General features: G+C 41.1%; 1 protein-coding gene across 1 annotated transcript in view; it reads left to right on the forward strand.

Moving 5' to 3' along the window:
* Window positions 1–16,496, forward strand: part of MAN2A1 (mannosidase alpha class 2A member 1) — a 123,546-nt gene that overhangs the window by 65,096 nt on the left and 41,954 nt on the right. Inside the window, exons 9-12 of the mRNA XM_088477671.1 lie at window positions 920–1,122; window positions 5,771–5,956; window positions 8,629–8,743; window positions 10,529–10,596. Of these exons, the coding sequence (XP_088333797.1) occupies window positions 920–1,122; window positions 5,771–5,956; window positions 8,629–8,743; window positions 10,529–10,596 (572 nt within the window). The remainder of the gene's footprint in view (window positions 1–919; window positions 1,123–5,770; window positions 5,957–8,628; window positions 8,744–10,528; window positions 10,597–16,496) is intronic.

Consider the following 16,496-nt stretch of genomic DNA (forward strand, 5'->3'; position numbering starts at 1 on the left):
TTTATTGCACAATTTTATGGCAAAATGTATGTGTAATTTATATATATATATATATATATATATATATTTAAAACTTTTAGCAGTTGGAGTTGTGTATCTGTGATTTAGTTTTTTTGTGTCTGCATTAACAGTCTCAACAGGTGGCACCTCCATATATATATATGTATATGTGTGTGTGTGTGTATATATATTTATATATTTTCAGGGTGTGCGTGCAGTCTAGGATCCTGTTTCCCATATACAGGAGTATTCTTATGGACGCAATGTAGTTGTGTCACCTAGTACTCACCTGCTGTCACCCCCAGTCCTGGACTACTTGGGCGCTCATGAAGGGGAGGCCTCGTGCATTCGAAGCCATGTCCCATGATGTATGCCATTAAAGGGCATCACCTCGTATCACGCCCATGTTTTTGGCATGTCAGGGCTTGCCCAGCTTTCTAGGAACTGCTGGCCAGCCTCTACAGTCTCCCTGTTCTCACTGCTGCTCGGTGAAACCATCCAAGGGGATGAGCACAAAATAGCAGACCCATAGTGATGGCACTGTCAGAATACATAAACTTCTTGCGCCCCAAAGGGTTTGCATTGAAATAGACAATGAAAATTATTTTTCCAGAATGTCTCCAGGCACACTGTTAAAATGGTAAGAATCTGTGCTTAACAAACCAAAGGCTGTGAATTGTGTGTAGCATTTATATAAAATATTAGAGCGGTTTTCATCCCTAAATTGTTTTATAGAATCCTCCAAGACTATTCCACTAATAAATGTATTTGGTTAGGTTGGCTGAGTTATTTAGAATTGTACATATAAGTGTTGACTGTTGATAATATTGCAGCATTAATGAAAAGGGAGTTACTGGTAAGACTAATTCCATGTTTGCTTCTGTTTATTCCATCCCAATATACAACGCTTGTATTGCAGGCACAGTTTGGTACACTATCTGACTATTTTGAGGCTCTGAGAAAGGTTACCGATGTTGACGAATCCAGCAGTCAATCATTTTTCCCGTCGTTGAGTGGAGACTTCTTCACTTATGCAGACAGAGATGATCACTATTGGAGTGGGTACTTTACTTCCCGGCCTTTCTATAAGCGACTAGAGCGAGTAATGGAATCCCATCTGAGGCAAGCTTTTAATTATGTTATACGTTGACCTTTTTGCTTTCTTTCCTGTGACATGAGATGGAGTACATTAGAAGCCAATGCATACCCAACCGATCACATATTTAATAGAGGACTTAAATTAGAATATCTACTCTCTATTATAAACTTTATAAAATGTTTTTAAAAACCCTCCTTTTGCATTAATTTTTCATTATTTGTTTGTAATGAAAACCAATAGAAACCTGATTTATTGTGCAGAGATTGATTTGTGGGTATTAAGTTCAATATATTAATGCAATAATATATGCCAATAATGCATCTAAGTCGCAATACTATGCGACTAGGACGCACCAGCAAACTCTGCTCTTTCATTTGATATGCAACACTTATATATCTGTGTGCAATGGAGTTTGTACTGTATGTGAAGCACAACGGAACTTGGAATGAAAAAAGCTGCGGCCGCTACATTGTAGCACCGCGTACACAGATTCAGAGACTATGGGGTATATTTACTAAGGTAAGTAAGACAAAACGTGTATCAAGGATAAGTGCGCTGTAGCAGCCCCACAGTTCTAATGGTGTAGTGGTATCACCTATCTAACCCACAAATAATGACAATATGAAAAAATATCACAAAAATTGTTCTGCAGGGCGCTCTAACGAATGCTTCTCTCCCAAATATCTCACTCTGATTTTTTTTCAATTTTCAATAGCACTCAGAAAAAAAGGAAAAATATTCCATAGTGTGATACAGTTAACATAAAATAACACAAGCTTATATGTGTGAAGATGGGTCCCCTACCAAATGCGATGGTCTACAGCAAAAGTAGACAGACAGTCATGAGTCAGAATAATCTTTTCTGTATAGATGTAATCCCCTCTTTACACTCTTCCTTTCAATATGCTTGTTCCATATGCAATCAATGTAATTAAAGAAGAGAAATCTCCATAGTGTAACACTGCATTTAATAACAATTAAAAACACAAATGACAAAATACATAATATAGAGAAAAGGTGGCCTCTCACCAGACATTGGTAGACATGGATGTCTGGTGAGAGGCCACCTTTTCTCTATCTTATGTATTTTGTCATTTGTGTTTTTAATTGTTATTAAATGCAGTGTTACACTATGGAGATTTCTCTTCTTTAATTACATTGATTGCATATGGAACGAGCATATTGAAAGGAAGAGTGTAAAGAGGGGATTACATCTATACAGTAAAGATTATTCTGACTCATGACTGTCTGTCTACTTTTGCTGTAGACCATCGCATTTGGTAGAGGACCCATCTTCACACATATAAGCTTGTGTTATTTTATGTTAACTGTATCACACTATGGAATATTTTTCCTTTTTTTCTGAGTGCTGTTGAAAATTGAAAAAAATCAGAGTGAGATATTTGGGAGAGAAGCATTCGTTAGAGCGCCCTGCGGAACAATTTTGGTGATATTTTTTCCTATTTACTAAGGTGTAGGATTTTTGGAAGTGGAGATGTTGCCAATAGCAACCAATCAGATTCTACTTAACATTTATCTAGCGCCTTCTAATAGATAATAGCTAGAATCTGGTTGCTATGGGCAACATCACCACTGCTAAAAACCCACACTTTAGTAAATATACACCACAGTCACGCACATATACAAGTGCTGCTTATCAAATTAAATAGCACAGTCTGCTGGTGTGTCCTAGTCGCATCACATGGCAACTTAAATACAATTTCGGCAAAAAAAGACACAAAGAAGACTCCCAGTGCTAAGAGTCTCATGGAACCTGGCGCACGAGAGGGGCTTTTAAGCGCGACTGCAGGAAATATATCGGAGGTTCCCAAACTTTTTTGAATAATGGCGCCTTAGAGTATGAGCATTGTTTTCACGGCACCCCTAAGCCGAACATTTGTTATTGAGAAAAATGTAGCAAATTGAAGTAAATTGTGCTTACCTTTCATCCTTAGGTTCAGTTATGTGGTGGTGGACAGGTTTGAGCTTTTGTTTGTCCACATATTTACATTACATTGACCATAAATAATTTGATTTGGTGCTGGACCACCAACCTGAGGCACCCCAACAAGTGTTCTGAGGCACCCCAGGGTTCCACGGCGCACAGTTTTGAACCACTGAAATATATGTGAAGACACATCTGTAGCTTTGGCACACTTGTCCATCCATTGTGTTGCCAATCAGGATACAGAGTACAAGTATTTAAATACATAATAGATTTATTCAGCTGTGTAATCACAATGAGTAAATCTTGTACTTTAATGTTTTGGAAAGTTATATTGATTACTACAAGCTTTAATAATGGATTGTTTTCCATCTGTTCTACTACAATGTAGTGCTGTATCCTCTTATTATGGAACAGAGTTGCTTAAAATAACAATTGTAATGTTTAATGTATGTTCTCAAAGACCACCATTAATATAAATATTCAGAGATTTTATATTGCCTCAGATTTTTCCAGCATGACTAGAATTCTCTATAATTGAGAAGCAGTAAGTAACTAAGCTGAAATGTATTTATTACTTGTTTATTTTTAATGTTACATTCAATTAGGGATTCCTGTAACAGCAATTAAGCAGACATGATTATGGCTTGGTTTCATTGTAATTTTAATTCAATTAATACCTTACTGAAAATTCTTAAACAAGGAAAAACTATTCTATTCCCCATTTGCCTCTATGAATAATGCACTGGAAGAACAAAGCTCATAAATGCCTTCTTAAGCAGCCTTAATATGTCTTGTCACAACTGTCACAGCCTTGGATAATTCTCAAGGACATTACATTAGTATTCAAAAAGGGAAAACTATGGTGAGGTTTTAGTAAAGCATGTTACCTTCAAGCGTTCTTCATCTCATTTAACTGTTTATATACACCTGTGTTTATTTTTTAATTTTTATATAATACTCCAATAGTATGTATTTATATAATGGCATATTAGATTATTTTTTTGTTAAAAAAGGGGAAGGAGAATTTAAAGTTAGTGTCCCTCATTCTTACCTCCCCCCCATTGTACTGTCCCCTTATTTTCCCCAGATGTCTGCCTTATCTCTAGCAGGTACTATAACCCTAAATAGGTGTCTGATTAGGTTGTTTTGTCACTTTGGTCCTCAATGCTTTTAGGCCATGTACCCCCTGGCATCTAAATATATGTTTTAGTAACTTTTTCTTTTTTCCCAAATCTCTTACAACACATGTACACAGCTGACATGGGAATCCATTATTTCAAATGCCGCCATAATTACTTGCTTTTTTACTTGTGGTGTAGAGCTTTGCTTATTGGCTCAGTAGTTTTGGTGGCTGCCTGGTTACATGGACTCCCCTCCATTAAACTGTCCACCTGCAAGTTCTAGCACTGATTTACTATATTCGGTCACCAGTCTGTACCCATCTCTAGATGATGTGCTATGTGGTGGAGAGATGTGGTGGTGTCCATTCATTGAGATTTATTTTTAACTGTATATTTAAACAAAAATGAAGGAGGCACTTTTGTGGTGAATTCTTTTTTTCTGTGTTTTTTGTGGTGATCACTCTGAATTGTATAGCCTTGTACATTAACACACATTTTACCTAAACACCCCATGGCCAGCAAATTGCCATTGTTTCTGTATTAACCAAGTTTACATCAAACTAAATCTCAAATGCGAGTATATTATCTGGTGTTCATTTAAAGGGTCTCAAACTTAAAAAAAACCTGTGTGTGTAATATTTGAACCCCTACAAGTACAAATTTTTTGTTTTCATTTAAGAAGAAAAGGTAGTGTATCACAGATGTTTTTTCTCAAATTTATGACGATGCAAAGCAATAGTGCTGCTATTTTTTTGTTCAAGGTTGTTTAGCCTTTTGGTGGCATTTAAAGATGGTGCAATACAGTCTATGGGGGGGAATTCAATTAGACGCGAAAAAGCTAAAACTTAACGTCTGAGAAGTTTTCGCATAATTTGAGTGTTTTGGTGCAATATTTTCATGTCTCTTGTCTATGCACGCTCCTGTTTTTCGCTCTATCCTATTACAAAAGATGCAAAAACACATTTGCGCAAAAACTGCATGGTGGAACCAGCACAAAGTACAGCACATTTTGGGGAAATTAGTCTGTACCCCATAAAAAGCCTGACCTAGTGAATCAATATAGAAGTGTATTAGTTGCCCTGATAAAAGTATTTTGGGTTCTTGCATGTTTTCAAATGGCTGTTATAAGCATATTTGCATAAGTATGGAAAAAAGATAAAAAGTTATATTTTTTGAGAAAATAATTGCTGCAGATAAATGAGGGGTACATTAAAATGGGTGCACGTACATTTTGTGTCTATAAAGTGCACTTTAAATTTTTTTTTTTTTCTAAATACACCAGGTGCAGCCACCTGCAATGTTAAAAACACATGACCCATCCATACAGCCCTCCAAAATAAATTTTGACCTCAAAAATGACATGTCATTATTAGGGGAAATTAAGTTAAATAAAAAATAATTTTTACTTAATTAGTTATTCGGGTGTGTATTTGTGTCCTAAGAATTCTGAACCAAGTAAAAAATAGGGAAATTGCACAAGTTTTCACCTGCTCTGAGTTTTTGCCAAACCTTGACTTTTCTCGTCTGTGTACCTAATTTATATATTATTTTTATAAATAATATATAAAAAGTATTCAAGCCGAATATATATATTTTTTTCAGATCTGCTGAAATACTCTATTCTTTAGCACTTGTACATACTCAAAGAACCAGCAAACTGCAGGCATTTCCATCAGGAGAACATTATAAATTACTGACAGAAGCCAGGAGAAATTTGGGACTTTTCCAGCACCATGATGCAATAACTGGAACTGCGAAAGAATGGGTGGTGGTTGATTATGGCACAAGGTAAATATTTTTCATCGCCACTAAAAAAATGTACTGAGAACAATACTATTAAATCGCTAAATAATAAAAAAAATTAGTTCTGTAACAGCCTCTAAATCCAGGGACACGCTATACGCTTATACTGTATCGACTGGGATCGGTACGATACATCGCGCAAATCATTTAGTGTGTGCGCTTTGTTGCATGTGCATGCCGGTTGTTCATCACGTCGTCCCATCTGTGCTGCACAGCAGATGGAACGATGCAATGAATGACGCCTTTCTGCTAAATGCAGCATTACGCAGTCATCGTGCAGAGTGTACAGCCTGGCACTGTATATCGTTGTGCCATCACTGGTAGAAGTGAAATGATCATAGCAGGACAGCGTGGGAAAACCAAGGATTTCACCAATCTGGAATGTCAAAATGTTAGGGGTGACGAAAGATACATTTTCACAGATGCAATGAAGAGTACTGCAGTTCAGATATGTCTTATTGTATCTTCTAAACCTGTCTTTTGAAAAGAATGTTGTTCTGTCTTGTAAGCTATCCCCTCTCCATAGTATGGCTTCATTTTCTGTCCGTCTTCTGAATGCCGCATGACTGGCAGCAATAGTATCTTATTTATTTATTTTTTATGTTTCTGAGACAATCATATTTTTTCTCATTTCTTCTTTGCTCCTGCAAATGGTGTAATTGTTTTCTTTGTTATTTTTTTTTTGTTTTCAAATACATCCATTTTTACACATTTAAATAAAAAGAAATCTATTTAGGACCTTAGACTAAAGTGTTGCCAACACGAATGCTGGGGTACACACTTGTTGATATATCGTTTGTTCGACAGTCGGTAGGTGTGTGCACCCGATATATCTGTGAAAGACGTCTGCACATAATTGTGGGGTCTGCAGCTTAGTAAACTTGGGTTTTAATTGTAGTTTAATGCTACCGGCATGTACGAGATGCATTGTACAAATGTAAAGCAAACACACTTTTATTTTACATGTGGAGGAAAATTAATCGAGCAATATGTCGTCTTGGGCTTCTATTAATAAATGCTTGCATATACAGAAATTGCAGTATGTCCACCTTTGTTGTGTTGATACCTGCTGACTCCTGTAACCTGTGCTGAATACTTGCCCTGTGGCCAAACTTTGAATACATAGTCAGAGTGAACGTTTAGTGAACAATGCACCATTTTTCAATGTTAGTTGTAGTTTTTGGAATTCCTCCAAATATGCCAATCTATGCGCTGTGAGATATCGTTCTACGCTAGCGCTGATTATCTGCCAAAAGGATAACTCTGTCTTTATGAACCTTTTAATTTAAATGTAAATAAATATAACAGCGTGTAACACAATTAAACCCAACAAATGGCTGGATGGCAAACCCTGTTTTCATACAGCACTTGCCTACTACGGAGGAGTTTTGCTCCGTTTACATAAAAGATTCCCGCTACTAAGCAGTGTATCTAACCTCATTGTAGACTGGGGGGTTCATATGTCCTTCAAGGTTGAATTTTTGTTTAATCCATGAACATTGGTACCTTTTCACTGCAACAAATTTACTCCATGTGTCCAGTAGTTATAACACTCCATTGAGGTTATTCAAAGCACTTTTTCCCCCCCAAGTATTATCTTTATTACATGAGTTTCCTGTAGCGATGTTCCTAATGGACTGTTCTGTTCTTGTGTGGTTGAGCTGAACTGTACTTATTGCGTTCGGATGTGTTGGAAATGTTCCAGTACCTTGCTAAGTATTAAGTTGTCATGGATGTCACCATGACATTGACAGCGGAACCAGTTTCTACTAGTTCATGTTATTAGGGCTGGTTTAAATGTAACATTAGTTTTCATTAAATGCTGGCAAGTATTTTATGTAAAAAAAAGAGACTGCGCTCTATTATCTATACTGGGACATTAGTCATACATAAACAAATAAATATAAAAAAAAATTATTAAGAAAGCTGAAGATCAGCACAAGATTAATGTATATACAATACAAAAATAGAGTTGATCAGACTCTCATTGTAAAAAAGGTGACATGAAAATCGTGACATAAAAATAAAAATATAATTTATAAAGACAAGGGTCAAGGGACCAAATAAATGTCACAAATGTACAAAACAAGGCAATGGTGAATTATTTATCCAAATGGAAAATGGACTCAAATGTAGCAATCATAATGGATTCAGCATTATAATTGCTACATTTGAGTCCATTTTCCATTTGGATACAATCAATTCAGGACTGTTACCATTCCTATATCTAATTCACCATTGCCTTGTTTTGTACATTTGTGATATTTATTTGGTCGCTTGACCCTTGTCTTTGTACATTATATTTTTATTTTTATGTCACCTTTTTTACAATGAGTCTGATCAACTCCATTTTTGTATTGTATATACATTAATCTTGTGCTGATCTTCAGCTTTCTTAATTTTTTATATTTATTTGTATATGTATGACTAATGTCCCAGCATAGATAATAGAGCGCAGTCTCTTTTTTTTTTTACATTCTTTTTCTGTAAGGTTGACAATAACCTTTTTCTACTGCAGCATTATTGTCTGACCCTCCTGCTTTATTAACGCTGGGTTTATCCTCTTTGGCAAGTATTTTATGTCTAAAAAAAGGTTTAAGCTGATCAATACATAGGTAAGACCATAGTTTTCACATGCTGGTTCTCTCACTGTGCAGGCTTTACCATTCTCTGCTGAACCTGAAGAGGGTGATTGTAGATGCTGCACACCTCCTTATTCTTAAGGATAAAGACACCTACAGCTACAATCCATCAGCTCCATTCTTCAGTATGGTGGGTTAGTTACAATGTTAGATGAATAACACTGTTTTTCTTTGAGACATATATTTAATAATTATTTGTGGGTACAAAAGAGAGCACTCGCCAGGCTTCCGTAACTGATTGCAGTGTCAATCAAATTTGCACTTTTACACTTCAGCACTTTATCTATCTTGGCAAAGGTTCCAGAGATGAATTAAACTTCGACCATGTCTTAAATGCTGCTACTATGAATAATTAGCCTTGATAATGCAATCAATTATGGAAGCCTCCTGAGTGCTCTTTTGTACCCACGTTCCATAGAAGAGCATTTGGGCAATGCCCTTAAAGTTGGGTATACACTGCAAAGATATATCTTCAGATCGAGTGATCTGCAGATATATCTGTAGATGATGGTTGTTCATATACACTGAACGAGCATCCATCTTCCAGGCAGCTGCTAATCGCCTCTACACACTTGCCGATGGACAGATACGTCTGCAGATATATCTATCCATCAGCTCTGCAGCACAGTCGGCGCGATATGTCTGTGAACGACGCCGTTCAGACATATCGCTGGTCACACAGTGGCCGACGAGCACCAGATATATTGGCTGATCAAATGATCGGCTAATATATCTGTCGGTGCGTACCCAGCTTTAGTCATGAGATTGTGCACCCCAGCATAGAGACATTGAGGATTGTGAGTGCCACTCTACACTTAAATAGTACTAAAAAATAAATAAATAAAAAATATATATATATATAGAGAGAGAGAGAGAGATATACATACATACATACATATATATATACATACATACATACATACATACATTCCACTGCACCGGCACTCCGTGTCATTGGGCTGTATAGCCCAAACCTGCTTTGGTGCCCTCCAAGGAGGACAGCACCCTCACAATGTAATAATCACAAAAATCAGGCGGCACTCAGAGTCTTCATAAATCAAATACCCTCACCAGGGGGATTTATTGGTCGATGTTTCGGGGTATACTACACCCCTTCCTCAAGACAACATAACAAGGTGAAACAGATACATCAGAACATATGAATACATAAACAATACACACTTACCCCACTGTACAACCATGCACACCTGGGCTCCGTCCGGCGTCTGCACTTCCGGTAGCGGCAGCTCCGCAAAAACCGGAAGTGACATCACCCGGCTGGGACCTGGTGCCATGGCAACCCTGCATATACACAAAATACCGGAAATGCAGACGCCGGACGGAGCCCAGGTGTGCATGGTTGTACAGTGGGGTAAGTGTGTATTGTTTTTGTATTTATATGTTCTGATGTATTTGTTTCACCTTGTTATGTTGTCCTGAGGAAGGGGTGCAGTATACCCCGAAACGTCGACCAATAAATCCCTCTGGTGAGGGTATTTGATTTATGAAGACTCTGAGTGCCGCCTGATTTTTGTGAAAATAAATATATATATATATATATATATATATATAATATTATAGTGTGTGTGTGAATAAACCTGACACACACCTAGGTAAGCAGAATAACGGTACTGTTAAAATAGTATAGAACATTTTTGTAATGATTTATACACTATAATACAGCCCCAGATTGCATACAGTAGGCCAAGGTATACTAAATGTTCTGCGAGACAAATATTGTCAATAAATTTAATTTCCATAGATGAGGATGAAATCTATACATGCATTATATGCAATCTGACACCCATATGATTAATTGTAAGAAGTGCTAATTGCTTTTATGGTACATATTAATGGCGGCACTGTTGTGATTATTGAGATTTTGAAAAGTTATTTTTTTTATTGTATATGATAGGATGATGTGCAAAAAGCGCAGGATGCTTTACCCCAAAAGACTGTGATAAAAGTGACTGGGCAGCCAAGGTGAGTGTAATACCAGCTTGGGGGGGGGGCAGTGCACTAAACGATATGAACGGTAACGATATCGTTCAACGATGTATCGTTCCGTGTGTATGCAATGAATGACCAACGAAGCGCGCTCCCGCTGGACGATAACTATATCGACTATCGTCCATGCAGGCCAATCTGGACGATATCATTCTCTCCATAGGGATCCGTGATCATGGGTCATTGGTTTTTGGGCGTCTGAATGAACAATACCGTTCATCCAGCACACCAGGATTTTTAAAGGAAGATGGTTCAGCGATATCGTTATCGCTGATGATTGTTCCGTTTGTACCCAGCATATAAACTTTGGAGAGTGATAATGTACCAAAAATCGGCTCCTAACTGTCAGTTTACAGGCTGTGTTTAAAAAATGACAGGAGCTGATTGGTTGGTAGTTTATCGCTCTCCAAGGCTTAGTGCATCTCCCCCTTTTCTTCCTCTTAATTAGAAGACTAACAGTCCAGGACTGCATACACTGCTTTCAAGTTAATTACATGAACATCTAAAGCTGGTCAGAAAGTGCATCGATAATTACATAATAATATATAGGATTAATATTATTTTGACTGAGCTGAAAATACTTTTGACATGTTTCTTCTTCCTCCATAGGGGACACAGGCTTTACGCTGGGTATAGGTTGGCGAGTAGGAGTCTGGGCACCAAATAGTTAACACTTTTTACCCATCAGCCCCTGCTCCCTCACCCCTATGACCTGCCCCCAGCTACAGGCAACTGAGTCTTAAGTTTGGTTCTGAGCTGGAGGCACCATGTTGTGGGGGCTGCTGTTAAGTGGCCCCTGTAACTTTGATTTTAGCTCGTTTTCATATATTTATAACAAGAGCAGGCAATGCGTGGTGTCCTATAGGACACAGTCACTGCTGCTCCAACAATCCCGGTGGCGGCAGCACCGGCAACTGAGTCTGTGACCTCCGCTGCGGGACTCTGGGTGCAGACATGCACACCACCGCCCGGAGCCTGCAGCCGGACGCTAATGGGGGAAGGTAAGCGTGGCTCCCTGCTTGCATGTTTGCGGCTTAACACAGCTGGTTGGAAGACCATCGACAGTGCTAGTAGTGTGGGTTCTGGTTGTCTCAAATCCACACACTACACCGCCAGGGCACCGGGTAACAGAACGCCGCTGGCAGTGGTGAGGGCCATGTCCCTGGGGTCCATTCCTCAATGCCAGAGGGGGGGGGGGGGGGGAGTCTGGCTTCCTGTTGACCTCTCCCCCCACACCGGGGCGCGCTTGCTCACGGCAGTCAGCCTGTCCCAGTGTGTTTACTCTCTATCTCCCCTCCTTTTGGGAAACGCTGGGCAGCCATTTACACGATGCATACCTCAGCACATCTCCAGAGAGTAGTTGGGCTCCTGTCTCCATGTATACCTCTCTATAGTTAGTCTGGTATACATCTAACTCCTTCCTGCTGGTATGTTGAGCACTATTATTGCCCATCGGTTTGTGCCTTGAATGTAATGTGTGCTGATTTATTTTTAGGTCCTGGTGGGGGATGTGTATACATGTGCATATATGTTTAGATCTAACTAAATATACCCCATTAGTGAAACAAAATGGCACTGTACTATAGGTAACAGTGATGGGACTGAAATTTCATCAGTATGACCTGAGTTTTCTCTTTATAGCTCCACTTATTTCTCTATTTGTGGCGCTTCTCATTCATGGCACAACCCCGAAATCTACACATACCCTGTTTTTTATAACTTTTGTGTGGGGGATACAGTTGGACTGCTTTTTTAAATGGCCTCCATGGTTGAGGCAGCTGGGGAAGACTGGTGCTTCTGTGTTACGTAGCTGTTGAACCTTTTTCGAGAGGCCTCTGTGTACTTTCTCCTCAAGCCTCTGGGTTTGGACATTCGTTGGTCTTTGGGTTCGAACCACAACGGCATTGGATACAACCTCGGTGCCAGGTGTTTCATAGCAGCGCTGCGTGGAGGATCTTTTGACCAGGGCAGTCAAGGAAGCTGGCAGAGGCGTCCAATTAAATGTAATGCGCATGTTAACTAACCAATTGCGGCCGACACAGTTAGAACCATCTGTGGTCTGGTGGTCTAATGCACAGGTCTCCATTCTACAGGGGGTTCACACCTGCCATACAGCCAGGTAAGTGCAACACTCCTTCACTTACTCAGTGCGGGAATGGTACATGTTAACCAGCGAGGACATAACTTGGCACAGGCCTTCCAAGCCAGTCAGTTCCAGGTCTGACCATTTGTGAGTCTGCGCCTTGGTGCAGGAGGATAGAGTCTCCATTTCTTTAAAAGGTTAAGGCCCTTGTAATGATATTTCTGTAATTCTAAACAGAGCAGGCCCTGGTCCAGAGCCAAAGTACTTGGTTGTGGGAGGCCTCTTTAAGTACAATTACTTGGTTTATCCGCTACCAGCTATAGGGCTGGCTACTTTGGAAACCACCTCCCTCCGGTGGTTGCTTTTCCCCAACTTATTACATTTGCTATTTCTGTGCAGCTGGATAGTCTCCCCAAGCCGTTCGGTTCTAGTAGGAGAACCCTCCCTTTCGCTTGGATTGCTGGGGCTGCTGGGCAGATACCCTATAGGACGGTCTCCTTTCTAGGGCAAAGTTTTGTCTCTTGATGGTCAGGGAGTCCTCTGGGTGCACTGTCATGGGCTCTAGGAGCTTAAGTACTCCTCTGTTTTTAGAGTTGGTCCTTGTGGTCCACGATTGAACAGGACAGCCTCCAGGTAGCGCCCAAATACTTTGTCTGCACCAGACCCTCTAACTTCTAGATTAGGAAGTTCCTCCTCTTTGGGCCCTCTTATGGGACAGTTGACAGGTCCATTGTCACAGTTAGGGTGGAGTCCGGTGTTGTTTCATAGTGTAGAGACCACAAATGCCGCCTAACAACCTAGCTGACTAGTCGCTCCGGGGTAGCATTCATGTCTTTGGACCTGCACAGCTTATGTTTGAGTCCCATAGGGAGATATATATATATATATATATATATATGTATATATATATATATATAATATATATTATGTTACGTCAGAGGAGCAGCTAAACCTCTGGGAGACTTTATTCGCTCCCCTCTGGCCTCCAGAATCATTGCTCTGGTCTCCTGTCTCTGAAGGCGTGAGCTCCTTTACCAGCCTGTTATTGGTCAGACGACAGACTGCTTGTTTCCGCCCATCCTCATTCTCTGGGCACTAGCAAGAACTTCAGGATACTTAGGTACCGCAATGAAATCGCTTTGCTCCATCATACTAATTTTGTGGCTGGGACATTTCTTGGCCTCCTTTTTAATATCCAGGATGCCTATTTACATGTTCCCATCCAACTCAGTCACCAGTGATTCCTCAGGTTTTGCAGTTTATGAGGAACTTTTCCAGCTTTGAGCTTTGCCATTTGGACTTTTCATGGCTCCTCGTGTCTTCTCGAAAGTCATGGCAGTCATGGTAGCTCATCTTAGGGCAGAGTTCGAATCCCCCTGCTCCAACCTAGATGACCTATTTTTCCTGGCCCAGTCACTGGAGGTCCTCTGGGAATGCTTTCGTGTCACAGTGGGCCTTCTCTAGGCTCAAGGATGGGTTACCAACAAAAAAAAAAAAGAGAAATATAAATACTCTCTGACTTAGTCTCAGGAGATGTTCATTTTGAGAACATGCTGGACTCCAGTGTTCAGCAGGTGTTCCTCCCTGCAGACAAAGTACAGGACTTACAGGCCGAAATTCGCTTTTTTCTGTGTCACTGCTGAATGTTGGCACACGCTCTCATGCAGATCCCAGGCTCTCTGGTCTCCACCTTAGACGTGGGGGAGTATGCTCCATGTCATTCCTGGCTTCTCCAGTTGGAATTTCTGGTCTTATAGAACAGGTCCCATCTACAGCTCAGATCATGATCGATCGTCCTTTATCGGGAGGCACATCACTCTTTCTGGTGGTGACTCCAAGGGTGACGCCTCTCCTGGATTCAGGACTGGGGCTTCCTCACCACCATTGCAAATCTTCGGGAATGAGGGGCGGTGACCTGTCATCAGACTTTTCAGGGTTGGTGATTGGCTTAGGAAGAGCCAGCTACTGATCAACATTCTGGAGCTCCAAGCAGTCTACAAAGCTCTTTGTCTAGCTCTGCCTCTCCTCCAGCATCGTCCAGTCCAGGTACAGTCTGACAACACGATGACTGTCGCCTACATAAACTATCAGGGGGGCATTCAGTCGTGGTGCAAGATAAGAGGTCAGTTGCATTCTCCTTTGGGTGGAACGGCATCTTCCATCAATGTGGAGGCAGTCTACATCCCCGAAGTGCAGAATTGGGAAGCGGTCTCCCTAGGTCACCAGGATGTTCTTTTGGGTGAATGGCCTCGGCATCCACATGTCTTTCAGCTCCTGGTTCTTCGCTGGTGTTTGCCGGACATTGATGTGATGGCATCTCGGCACAATCACCAGCTTCCGAGGTTCTGCTCATGCACCAGGATTCGGGTGCTTTTCTGGTGGATGCCTTGGCGGTTCAGTGGGTCTTCTCTTGTGGATCTTCACTCCAATCTCTGATTCTGTGGGTCCTCCGCAGGTAGAAGTTTTAGGGCGGCACAGAGATCATAGTGGCTCCCAATTGGACTTGAAGGGTGTGATACGTGAATCTTCAGGGCCTCTCCATCGACGCTCCTCTGTGTATTCCACTATGGCCAGATCTTCTATCTCAGAGCCCGTGCTTCTATCTTCTGGCCGTCTCTCTTTGACGGGGTGGTTTTTGAGACCTCCACCCTGAGAACTAAGGGGTTCTCCAGGTCGATCATTATTGCTAGGCTCATTACCTGGAAACCCTCTGCGGCTAGGGTTTACCATCAGGTTTGGAGTATTTGCTTTGTCCGGTGTTCGGCTGGGAGCTGTCATCCCAGTTCGTTCCGACTTTCTCGAGTCCTATCGTTTCTACAGTAAGGACTGAATTTGGTCCTCCACCTTTCTTCTCTAAAGGTATAGGTTTCAACCCTTTCTATGCTATTCCAGGGACAGTTTGTACTGTTGCCTGATGTTCGGACTTTCCTACAGGGCATCCTAAAGGTACAGCCTCCTTTTCCCATTAGCTTGTGGCTCCTTGGAATTTGCCTGTGAGCTTTTTTAGAGCTCTTCAGGCTTCACCTTTGGACAGTGGATATCCGTTAACTTACCTGGAAGACAGTCAGCTTCTTGCCAGGGCTTCTGCATATTATTCTGTCGATCTCTAGTTTTGTTTTTTCTCCAGGACAGGGCTGTCCTTCGAACATGTTTGAGCTACCTTCAGTTGTTTCCAGGTTTCATATCAGTCAAGAGATCGTGGTCCCTTTTTCCCATGGTACAGATTTTACATAGGAGGGAGGATGCCTCCTTGGAGGTTGTACGGACCCTCCAGATTTAGCTGGGTAGGCCTAGAGTGCTTCATAGAACAGATGCTCTCTTGTCCTGTATGACTTTCACAAACAGGGCTGGCCAGCTACTAAACAGTCTTTGACCAGATGGCTCCATTGGACTATCCACCAGGCTTATGCTGCGGTAGACCTTCTGATCCGACCGTTGTGACTGCTTGTTCTACTCGGTCGGTGGGAACTTCTGGGGCAGTTCGACATGGCGCCTCTGCGAAGCCGCTTTGTAAAGCCTAAAAGTGGTACTCTGCCCATACCTTTGTGAGGAGCGTCCCCTCCCTTAGGAGATTAGCTTTGGGACGTCCCAGCGTAAAGCCTGTGTCCCGTATGGAGGAGATTTATGTGCTTACCTGTTAAATCCTTTTCTTTGATTCCATAGGGGACACAGGGCACCCACCCTGACGGCCCTGGCTAGCGGGGCTTTGCTCTGCTTCAGGTTCCCCTGTCCGTATTTGCTGCGCATTTGGACCTGTATGTGAGCTGGTCTTCCTTCTCCTTCTTGCTCTTTG

This window comes from Taudactylus pleione, unplaced genomic scaffold, assembly GCF_031769625.1.
Source record: "Taudactylus pleione unplaced genomic scaffold, aTauple2 ptg000202l, whole genome shotgun sequence".
In the NCBI taxonomy this organism is placed as follows: Eukaryota; Metazoa; Chordata; class Amphibia; order Anura; family Myobatrachidae; genus Taudactylus; species Taudactylus pleione.